The 12,290-nt window shown below is 35.0% G+C and overlaps 1 protein-coding gene across 1 annotated transcript; it reads right to left on the reverse strand.

Moving 5' to 3' along the window:
• Nucleotides 1–98: 98 nt before the first annotated feature.
• On the reverse strand, nt 99–9,673 carry LOC306849279 (DNA repair protein complementing XP-C cells homolog). Its single transcript, XM_079384207.1, has 14 exons — nt 9,386–9,673; nt 6,969–7,226; nt 6,738–6,846; nt 6,488–6,572; nt 5,859–6,016; nt 5,313–5,433; nt 4,717–4,809; nt 3,865–4,626; nt 2,662–2,822; nt 1,729–1,810; nt 1,477–1,608; nt 1,196–1,365; nt 852–945; nt 99–662 (listed from the first exon to the last, which is right to left on the reverse strand). The coding sequence occupies exons 1-14, from the start codon at nt 9,480–9,482 to the stop codon at nt 369–371; spliced, it is 2,616 nt and encodes an 871-aa protein (XP_079240333.1). The 5' UTR covers nt 9,483–9,673; the 3' UTR covers nt 99–368.
• Nucleotides 9,674–12,290: the final 2,617 nt, after the last annotated feature.

Genomic DNA, 12,290 nt, shown 5'->3' on the forward strand with positions numbered 1-12,290 from the left:
TCCAATTAATAGCCAAAAATACTTTTCTGTGAACTCCGGGTGGCTCTTACAAAGAGTGAAAGACTTTTGGAACTCACAATTCACAGACACAAAAAACTGCAACATACCAGTTGTTTATTTGCATGTTTTTTTTTTCAATAGCATGTTTTATAAAAATATGTATTTTGATACAAAAGCAATTGTACATTCTGAAAAGATAATGAAACAAATGCTTGACACTTTCAAAATTCCCTGCATATGCAGCTATTACAGTTATAAAAGGTTGGGGATAGTGATGTAGAGCTCAGTTACAGATCATACATGCTTATAAATGCAGAAAACATTTAAAAGGAGCATAAAGAAAGTGAAATAATAAAGGGCCGATTTAGTCAAACTTTTTCAAAAGGGAAGAGATGTTTCTCCTCTCCACGTTTCTCTCGTTTATTTACACGCCTTATGATCTTTTCCTTTTGTTCCTCTTGCCTGTTCTGCGGCCATGAAATAGTCAGAGAGGGTGGAGCTGTCTGAGCCCTGCCCTCTTCCTCATCTGAGGACAGTCCTTCAGCCCCACCTACTTTTCCTGATGCCAGCCCCTGCTGCCCATAGCGACGCTTCAGCCTCTCTTTTATCAACAGGCCTTTGACCAGTAGTGTCCAGTTAGCCACCACACGCTTCTCACGTTTCTGTTAAAAGATTCAACCATAACATTTAAAAAACACAAACTGTTCACTCTAAAATCAAAAGTACTTTTCCTAGACAAAATATTTCAGTGTTAGGTAACGTTGACACATTTTTTTGTGTTTTAGATGGTGATGCTGTAAAGACAACATGATTTACAAAGAAAGAACTTAGATACAACAAAATCCACACACCTCTTGTTCTTTCTTTTGCTGGATATCTTGCTCATTTTCCCAGGCTGCTTTCAGGATTTCTTGGTGTTCTTCACAGACAATATAGCCATCATTACTGAAATATATTCAGCCAATCAAATTACCGATTTTACAGAAAACACCTTTACACATTTATATGCACATTATACTCTTGTTCTTTTTACTATGTATGGAATGAATGGAACAAGCACTGGCCTTTTTCTTACAGAATGAGAAACACTGAATGTGAAACTGCCTTGGAACGTGACAGTCATGGCTGGACAAAATGTGTACGTGGAAAAAGTTTGGACATGTGATTACAAACACATGAAGGCACTCAAACTTACACTGCATGTGCAAATCCACAATGGTAATCAAAACCCGTTACTGCTGCAGCACAGTCTATGTTCAGTTTTCGAGCCACTCTGTGCAGATTTGGCAAACGCAGGTGAACACATCCTACTGGTAACATGCATGACTTGAACATGTACACGTTCCCGAACTCATTACGTGGTACCTGAAACACATGCATATAAATTCAGATCAGCACTCCAGAAAACAACATATCAGTTGATCTTACGCAGATATGTTTATTAACTTTAACTTTATTAAATTAATTTGAACTCACTTTGCCATCAACGGCAATCGGAGGCTGGTACTCTTCAGTTTGCCAGACTCCAAAGAGAGGCAGATCTTTGACATTTTTCTGCTTGGACATCATCCTGGCTTTACGAGATTGGTTGGAAAAACCAAGCACCATCTGACAGACATTAGCTTTAAAAAATTAGCTTTAAAAATAAGTCATGTAATTTATTGTAAAAAGGTCAAATACACATGAAAAAAAGGAAAAAATACACATTAAATAATGACAAGAACAGACCTTGTATGGCTCCTCTCCAAGTCGAACGGTTCTTGCTTCCTTCAGCCAGGTATCTCTAGAATGGAGCGTGTGCACACAGTCTCTGAAAATAAATGAACATCATAAACACAGATGGCCTGCATTTGTATCTGTTCTAACATCTCACATTTGAGGATTGTTTTTTTATTGTATTGGAAATATTTTTTTTCTGCAATTGAAATAAAGAAAGAATAAAAAAAAAAAAAAAAAATTATATATATACATATATACACACATATATATATATATATATATATATATATATATATATATATATATATATATAAAAATGTTGGATAAAAACAAACTTTAAAAAACTAAAATGAATATTAGAAATGTTGCCTTGTCAACTAACTGAAATTAATAAGTTTAAACTGAAGTACTAAAATACTAAGTAAACCTGAAAAAAATAAAATTATTATAGAAATATTAAAAATGACAAAAAAATTAAATGTAAATGAAGCTCAAAATATAAACTGTTCAATAAAAATAAAACAATTCAAAATATTGAAAAATAATATGATAGTATATAAATAATACTAAAATAACACTGACTTTGTTCATCTGTAAAAATACTATAAAAATAATATAACTTAAATGTAACCTTTAGCAATTGCCAGACTCAATATCCATTTTTATACATGCATTATAGCATTGTGATGCCTAAATTCATTTAAACCATTTAAAATGTTTTAGTTTTAGATTTGAATGTTTTATTTGTAATTTATTTAGACAGAATTGAGTTTAATATCAGCCATTTACTGGTTTTTGATCATACCATGAAAATAATTAGTGATTTATCTGCAATAATATATTTTCTAATTCAAGCAGGAATATTCATTCATCTTTCATGCTGTAAATTATAATTTTGTGATGCCATATATTCATGTGTAGCATAAACTATATAGAGAGTACCGTGAATAAACTGGCTCTCCTCTGCAGTACCCCAGGACAGAGGCTGTAGAGGGGTAGAAGGCCTCGTATTTTAGCAGGTGCCTCTTTAGTGCATATAGCGGATGGTTCTTGTATTCTGAGATGGATGTCGGCAAAGGCTTGTCCAATAACTTTGCCTGCATCTGTGGATGAGGAGCACAGGTGAGTCTTACATTTACATTACATTTATGCATTTAGCAGACGCTTTTATCCAAAGCGACTTACATTGCATTCAAGTTACAGTTTTTACATTTTATCAGCTCATGCTTTCCCTGGGAATCGAACCCATGACCTTGGCGTTGCTAGCGCCATTCTCTACTATTTGAGCTACAGGAAAGTCTTAAAGGGATAGTTCACCCAAAAATGAAAATTTGATATATATCTGCTTACCCTAAGGGCATCCAAGATGTAGGTGACATTGTTTCTTCAGTAGAACACTAATGAAGATTTGTAACTCAAACGTTGCAGTCTGTCAGTCATATAATGTCAGTAAATGAGACTCACGGCTTGAAACAATGTCACCTACATCTTGGATGCCCTTAGGGTAAGCAGATATACATCAAATTTTCATTTGTGGGTGAACTATCCCTTTAATGCACGTCACGTGTGATGTAGATACATTAGTGTGTACACTACCATTCAAAAAGTTTAGGGTCAGTAAGATTTTTTGAAAGACGTCTCTTATGGTCACCAAGGCTGCATTTATTTGATTAATTTGAAAAAAATTATTTATTTGAAAAAATACAGTAAAAAGAGTAATATTGTGAAATATATTTACAGTTTAAAATAAATGTTTTCAATTTCAATATGTTTAAAAATGTAATTTATTCCTGTGATGGCAAAGCTGAATTTTCAGCAGCCATGAGTCTAGTCTTCAATGCCACATGATCCTTCAGAAATCATTCTAATATACTGAATTGGTGCTCTAAACATTCTTACAATAATCAATGCTGATATATTAATCATGCTGATTAATATTTTTGTGATAATTTTGATATATTGTTTAGGATTCTTTGATGAATAAAAAGCTAAATATATATATATTTTTGTGACACTGACAATGTCTTTTATTGTCACTTTTGATCAATTGAATGTGTCCTTACTGAATAAAGTATTAATTTCTTCATAAAAATCTTTCTGACTCCAAACTTGTGACCAGAAGTGTAAGTGTAAGTTCACACATACCTCTTGATCCTCCTTCTGTCCTCTTTCAGTATCTGGAGACTTGTAGAGCTCCATAGTCTCCTCCCACCATTCTGAGTCGACCCGTCGTCTGCGTGATGATGTCAGCCACGTGGGGTCATACCTGCTGCTAAGATCTTTCAGGTACCCTTCATCATCAACGGCCACCACGTAAGTGATTGGTTGAGTGGCCTGATCGGAGCAGAGCTGAGGCTGGCCAACACCTTGATCCACATCAACACACACCCACTTCCCCGTACTTTCCAAATAAACCTCCAACCACTCATCCGCCCCTTTCCCCTCCTTTCTTTTACGTCGTTGTTTCTTCACCTGTTTCTCCTCCTCCTCCTCCTCTTCTTCCTCTTCGCTTTCCTCCTCCTGTTTGACCTCGTTCGACCTCCGAGGAGCCCGACCTTTTCCTTTCACCTTCGACTTTCTGCATACTTTCATGGCCCCGTCAGAGTCTTCACTGTCTTCCTCATTGGTTGGTTGAAACTCTTCCTCACTCTGCTCCTCCTCCTCCTCACAGCTGACTTCTTTGTATGACACTTTTGAAGCTACACTTCTTCTTCTGCTGTTTTTGGGTTTCTGTCCCCCTGCTGCCTCTTTCTCTCCTCCTTCCGCTTTCTTTTTCTTTCCACCCCTTTCCTCTTTTACTGCAGCATTATGGGCTGATGATGGGCGTTTGGTTCCAGGAGATATCTTTGGCTCCAGAGAGGGTTTCTTATCTTTTTCTGGAGAGCTCTTGGTAGGTGTGGTCTTGTTCTAAAAACAATAAACATGCTCAGTCCATCAAAAATACAAAACATGAATTGGTACACATGAAAAAGTAATATAACATTAATCCAAAGTCACCTTGCTGGCAGGTGGTGGCTTCAGACGAAGGGGTTGCAGTGACAGAACCAATCGACAGAAGAGTCGCAATGAGCGCAACACCAATAAGAACAGCTACAGGAAGTGACATCACAGATCAGAACCAAACTTAGTTGAAAAACATAAAAAAATTAATTTATACTTTTATTCAGCAATAGAGCATTAGATTGCTTAAAAGTAACTCTTGAGACATTTTCATCATGACTTTCTAATTTAAGTTTTTGAATTTTTAAAATTATTTTTAACTTTCCATTCATTAAAAGAGTCCTGAAAAAACTACATCTTAAAATATACTAGTCAACATTTGAAGTGGATCAAAACTTAATCAAAGTTGTCTTAAAACCTAAAACCAAAATGCGTTCTTGTCTTAGGACAACTTTGAAGAACATTTTTGATCCACTTCAAATGTTGACTACTTTATATAAAAATAGAAAACTGTTTAAAATTGTAACAATCTTTCACATATATATATATATATATATATATATATATATATATATATATATATATATATATATATATATATATGCAGCCTTTGTGATCTGCTATGAGGTCAAAGTAAGTGAGATCTCCCTCACATAGGTCATCTCCTTATGGTCCCTTGCTGATAAACAGCCAATTCGCTTTTCCAGCAACATCCTCAACTCCACCCCCTTCTCCTCAGGTAAGGCAGGGTTTAATGTGAATGTCATTTGAAACCTGGGCAGGGTCACACCACAAAAAAATGATTAATTTACACACAATCAGAGATTATCAATACACTATTTGCATACAGCACAGGAATAATTGATTGAATAGTTGACTTTTGTTGAGACATATTTTTGTGGTGTGTAAATTGTGAACCTCATGATACTCACCCTTATATGGTTCCAAACCTGTATGATGCTTTTTTTCTTTGGAACACAAAAGAAGATATTTTGAAGAATGTTGGTAACCAAACAACACTGAAGCCCACTAACTTCTATTTCATTGACATATAACAAGACATTTCTCATAATATCTTCTTTTATATTCCACAGAAGAAATAAAATCATATACTTTTGGAACAACATGAAGCTGAGTAAATATTGACAGAATTTTTTTTTTTGTGTGGAAGATCTCTCAAGACGACAAATCAGACTTACCATTTGAGAAGCCCCTCCAGAAAGCCATTGTTTCTGCGTTTTGTGGCAACTGTGGTAAAGTGGGCAGGCAGTATTGACAAAGCAACAGCCAACAGGTCAGGCTCACAGCACAGTCTGCTTCGGAAAAGACCGCCGGCCAACAAGCAAAGAAGGTGGACCTGTTTGACAGAGTAAATTAGAAATCATACACCAGTACAATACAAGCAATGAAATATGGCCAAAAAACTAAGATAACAAAATATTTCAATAAACACTGATCAGATATAATATATTGCAAGATATTGCCATACTATATTATTTAATTGTTTGGGATCAGTAAGATTTTTTTATTTAGGAAAATTGGTAATTCAAAAAAAATTGCGGTAAAGACTTTACATGACAAAACTCTATTTCAAATAAATACTGTTCATTCGAACTTTCTATTCATCAAAGAATCCTGAAAAAAAAATCTCAAAACAGCACAGCACATAATAATAAAAAAATGCTTCTTGTGTCTCAACTCAGCATATTCAAATGACACTGAAGACTGAAGTAATAACTACCGATCCCAAACCCTCTGAATGTTACTATGTGTATATTTAGTTGATTTTGCTGGAAATAAAAACTACAACAGAAATACACACACATACCTTGTGAGTATCCACCAGCAGTTCCTTATTGAACCGTTTCATCATTCGACGAAGGTAGGTTTCAAACTCTGCTTTCTTTTTCTCCCTGGAAACAGTTGTCATGGTGTTACAATTTTCCTTTTTATCCATCTGACCATCACTGCTCCTCTTATAAATGGGACTGCAACTATCTTGTGGGCATTTACCACACTAAAGAATTTCATCACTTGGCAATCTACCCCTTGTTAAACTCTCTATCACAAACACTCACTTCCTCTGCCTCTTGCGAACCATGTCTGGAGTCTCAATCTCAATCTCCACAGGTTTTGACACAACTACTAATTCAGCCGCATCCACAGGACCCAGAGGTTCTGCCATTTCTGAGAAAGCACACCGTCAGTGTGAAAGACATGTCAGCATTGAGGACAGTTACTCACTTGTTATAAACGGATACAATCTAAACATGTCTGATTACTAATGATTCACAAAAAACACTACATACCTTCCACTTCCTCCCAGTCTTCCTCATCCTCACTCTCTTCCTCTTCTTCTTTGACTTGTTTTGATGGTAATGAGTGCTCACTGAGCATGGGGCTCATCTCCTCACTGTGGTCACTCATTTCCTCTGGCTCTTCGGTTTTAACTTCACTGTCCTGGAAGTACTTGCTTGTTCTCTCATCAGAAGAATCTCTGACCTTTCTGGACGCACGAGATGCCACCCTGGAGTTTTTGCATTTGTTTTTGTCCACCATACTATTTTCTGAAACAAACAAACAGGTCATGGATCACAGCATAACAAAGATGTACTAGAGTGCAGACAGCAGAGCATTCACTTATGTACAATAATTACTCTATCATAATTAAAATTAACAACATTTTTTTTTTCAACAGTATGAAATGAATCTCTATATAGTTTTGTGGAAAATAAAAATCATCTGATCTTCTTTGCAATGTCAAGAATAATTTATACATGTGTTGCATCATGTGCTGGCACCTTTTGCTTGCAAATAATTAGCATAAACATTGAATAACATCAGTACATATACAGGTGCATCCAAAAAAATTAGAATAGTGTGAAAAAGTTCAATTGTTTTGGTAACTTATTTCAAAAAGTGAAACTTTCATATATTCTAGATTAATTACATGTAAAGCAAAACAATTCAAGAAGGCTCAATAATGCCACCGCAGTGCCACAGGCTGATCGCCACACCTCACCGATGCTGTATTTGTCCTAAAAGAGCCACAACCAAGTATTGAGTGCATAAATGAACATGCTTTAAAGGGATAGTTCACCCAAAAATGAAAATTCTGTCATAATTTACTCACACAAGTAGTTCCAAACCTGTATGAATTTCTTTGTTCTGCCATAGTAGGAATTTTTTTCCCCCACATTCTTCAGAATATCTTCCTTTGTGATCAGAAGAACAAAGACATTCATACAGGTTAGGTTTGGAACTACTTGAGGGTGAGTAAATGATGACAGCATTTTCATTTTTGGGTGAACTATCCCTTTAAAGAACTTGAACTTTTCTGTTTTGCAAATCCTTTTTTTGATTGAGCTTAGGAAATATTAGAGTATTTTGAGATACTGGATTTTTTACTTTCATGAGCTGTAAACTCTAATCATCGAAATTAAAACAAAAAACTAGGGCTGCACGATAAATCGCATCCGCCATCTTGTCAGTAAACCCGGTTCAGTGATTAGTAGTAAATCTCCATCACGTGCTTTCAGATGGAGCGACATTTATCACGTTCATAATCTTAGGCGATTCATCTGCGATTATGAACGCGATATCGCCTAGCTTGTCAGTGATCTATTGCTCTGTGTATTAAATGCCGCTCCATCTGAAAGCACGTGATGGAAATTTACTACTATTCACAGAAGCGGCTTTACTGACGAGATGTGCATGACAATCACATGCGATTTATTGTGCAGCACTAAAAAACTTTTGAAATGTAAGAATTTACTTTACAGGTAATGAATTTAGAATATATGAAAATTTTACTTTTTGAAATAAGTTACAAAAAATACCTTTTTTAAGAAATTCTCATTTTTTGAGATGCACCTGTATATTTATATAGAATATTAAATAAAAAATATTAAAGTATTATATATGCATAAACAATATTTATCTAATTTGTATCAGTGTTATAGCTGACTAAAACTAAACCATAAAACAAAACATTACCTTGAAATAATATAAGCTGACTGGAATTAATAAAATAGATTTAAATATATATATATATATCTTGGCTAGTTGCAAGGCAACTTTAACTTGATGTACTAAAATTGCTAAAACTGAAACTGAAATAAAAACTTAAACAACACATTTTTGTTTAAAACTACTAGCCACTACAACTACTTAAAAAGACACAATGTATATGATATATAAAATATGTAATATTTTAATTATTGCCTTTGGCTTTAGAATAATGACACACACACACATATATATGTGTGTATGTGTGTCATTTATATATATATATATATATATATATACAGCCCATATTTCAGGAAAGGGTCTGTCACAATAGGAACATAATTTTTCCTTCATTAAAAAGTCTGAAGACCTCTGAGTCAGAGTACTCAAATCCACCCTAAAGTACCCAAAACACACATATGATCCCAAATATATAGGATGGACACGCCCACACTCATGTCATACATTGATGACACATACAATGTTTTCATTTTTTAAGTGAACCAGTTAATAACAAGCTACACAAGAGAACTCAAGCGAGTCTCTGCACACCTGCACACTGCAGCTGTCTGCATTAACCGTGCACTACATTCAAACTACTGAATGTATTACAGTTCATTCATTTAACTCTTTACCTGCAAAGCTGCATATTAACTCAGCGACTAGTTCTGATTCTAGGTTTGAGCATCAGCCAGACATTTTTATGCAGCATAAATACCTTTGGTGTTTCGTCTTTTGAATGCTGGTTTGTTCTTTGCAATCTGCTTCGGTTTCTTTGTGTCGATTTTCTGCTGTGTCTCTTTTTTCTTTGCCATTCTGCTGCTGCTGAGAGATCGCGGATAGTTTCAGGATAAATTAACTCTGGTGTATTCAGAGAAACAGAGAGACTTGCATTCCACGTCAACTAATGTAATGTAACCTAAAGACCACTGTTACCCAACACAATCACTTCCCACCTTTCATAACACTGAAAAGCATGCACTTTGCACAAACGTCATATCCGCCTGTACTACTGAGTTGACTTACGTAATGCGATGATTTAAACGCTAGGAGGCGTTGTCGCACAAGTAGTGTTACTACTACAAACTAACGTTACATTTTCCAAAGCAGTTCTGAAACTCAAATCAGAAATATAACGTCTACGGATCACTGATCCTGGATCAGTAAAATCTCGTAACGCCATTGGCTCCTCAAACTGTCAGTCAAACCTCATTATTCCTCCCGCCTCTCTCGTCAATGAAGTGCGCGCGCAGTTTGGAGCATCTTACTTTAATCAAGAAACACTATATTTATAAAGGCTAAAGTTCTTTTGTTTATAAGGAGCAGAGAAGAAGAGAATCTTATATAATTTTGCTGTCGAGTCACAGCCAAATAGCTTGTGAATATTTTATAATATGATATTTTGGCCAAATAACGTAAAATGAAAACGTAAATGCGATGCACGTACTGCCTCTGATGTGGCGATATAATGACTGGAAAAACAAAACAAAACAAAAAAAATGCTGGTCAGAAACTTCGTATTTGAACTTGATTTTAATATAATGACACATGCACCGATGCAAATAAACGTAGCCTGTCTGTAGGCTTATACATTTATATGGTAACACATTGCAATAAGATTTCATTATATAACATGAGTGAACAATGGACAATTTATTACACTTATTTATTAATCTTTGTTAATGTTAGTTAAGGAAAACTCAATCCGAGCAGCTGAACCCGTCTTCAAGAAAACACATCTCTTCCATCTTTATTTGACCCTCTAACTCTAGCACTCTCTATTCTAATTCTATTTTATCTGTCTGTCTTCTTGAAAACCCCTCTATCAATTGTATATTTATTCTCTAACTGCTAGCTTTTCTTGTAAAACTAACACTAGCTTTCTTTTTTCTATATTCTATCTACTCGTTTTTCTTTAAAAAAAAAATTAAATCCTTTCTATGTGTACTGCGTTAGGCTAACCATGACTTGTTATAGCACTTGCATGTTGCTCTTTTTTTGGTTTTGATTCTTTTATTGTCCTCATTTGTAAGTCGCTTTGGATAAAAGTGTCTGCTAAATGACTAAAATGTAAATGTAAAATACAGTTGTTCATTGGTAGTTCACATTAGTTTACAGTGCATTAACTAATGTTAACAAACACAACTTTTGGTTTTAATAATGCATTAGTAAATGTTGAAATTAACATTAAGATAAATGCTGCAGAAGTATTGTTCATGTTAACTACACTAGTTAATTATTGAACCCTATAGTTAAGTGGTACCCTTTGTATAAATGTATCTATATAATGAAGCCACAATACCAAATACTAGGAGGTTTTTTGGCCTACAGCAAACATTTCTTTTGCTTATGTCACAATATAAGGTAAATCTGGCCCTGTACATGATACTGATTTTTGTTGACAAATTGGTTTGGAACAGTTGTTGAATAAACAATTAACCTGAAATATTATGCCTATATATCTGCTTGACTGACAGTTTTATTGATCACTGAGAGAGCATTGACTTGGTATGATGTTGGTTCAATGATTTTTTTTAAATAGCTTAGATGTAGTAAACTACTTTTGCCATGTTGCTGTAGCTTAGCTTGCTACATTTCCCAGGGCTGTAGCTTTAGTGTAGTGAAGCTTCATTTAATGAAGAGTAACTGGTAGCTTAGCTCACTACATTTTCCAAGTAGCCTGCCCAACACTATAATCACATCATATAATATCTATTATTAGGCTGATAATGAAAATATATATAGTTCTGACTACCCCAATAATTCAGCTTAATATGATAATTGTTTATTTTTGTAATTAGGATTTGCTTGAACTAATATTTGGGTAATAGTACCGGTAATTATTATTTATATTTAAACACGTAGGTGTGTATAAGGAAAGTCTCTTTAAGACTAATGCTGCGTCCCAATTCGCCTACTTATACCAAAGTCTCTTTATGACAAGTCCTCGAAACGCCTCTCGGGCATTCAAGTGCAGGTCCCATCTCTTTGAAAGGGGAAACATCAAATTCTCCAAAACTGTCCACTAAGCTTATGATTCAATTCCATAGTCTTTGCTTATACTACGCCCTACAAGTATGTACTCTTTTTGTGAAGAAAAAGTACATACTTTTGAGTATGTAGCAGAATAGTAGGCAAGCTTTGGGACATACTAAAGAGACTTTGATACTACTTTATCATAGCTGCTTCTTTAACGACGCTCTGTTGCTTAGTTACGTGCATCCTGTAACTGTTCAATCTGCCTTGTCATTCATCTTGTCATAGTTAACATCATCCACATTTCGTTTAATTTGATTTCCTACCGTATTGGAGAGAAATAAAGAAACACATCGCGGGTCTTTCATTCCGAGAACTCTGCTCATGTGTTTGCATAATGATGCATTTCAAAGTTAATTGACTAAACGCATGATTATTAAAGTTCACAGTGTTGCTGCAGATGAAACGTGGATAACATTAAATATTTTTCATCAGGTTAGACATTGATTATTTATCACTCAAATCCCTTTCTTTACCTATCCATCGGTCGCGCATATCCGCCATGTTTGTAGTTTTGTTTTACACTTTTTATGCGTGTTTGTAGTACTAATCGAATCCTCGTCCACAGCGCAATGTGTTGTGGGCAA

Source organism: Barbus barbus (assembly GCF_936440315.1).
Source record: "Barbus barbus genome assembly, chromosome: 29".
NCBI classification, from domain to species: Eukaryota; Metazoa; Chordata; class Actinopteri; order Cypriniformes; family Cyprinidae; genus Barbus; species Barbus barbus.

What these genes read in the sequence shown, in the direction of transcription:
- LOC306849279 (XM_079384207.1), bottom strand. Translation starts at nt 9,482, where the DNA reads ATGGCAAAGAAAAAAGAGACACAGCAGAAAATCGACACAAAGAAACCG. An exon ending in ACCATAAGGAGATGACCTAT is followed by an intron (nt 4,810 to 5,312) that starts GTGAGGGAGATC and finishes CACTTCCTGTAG; the next exon opens with CTGTTCTTATTGGTGTTGCG. An exon ending in AGCCACCACCTGCCAGCAAG is followed by an intron (nt 4,627 to 4,716) that starts GTGACTTTGGAT and finishes TATTGTTTTTAG; the next exon opens with AACAAGACCACACCTACCAA.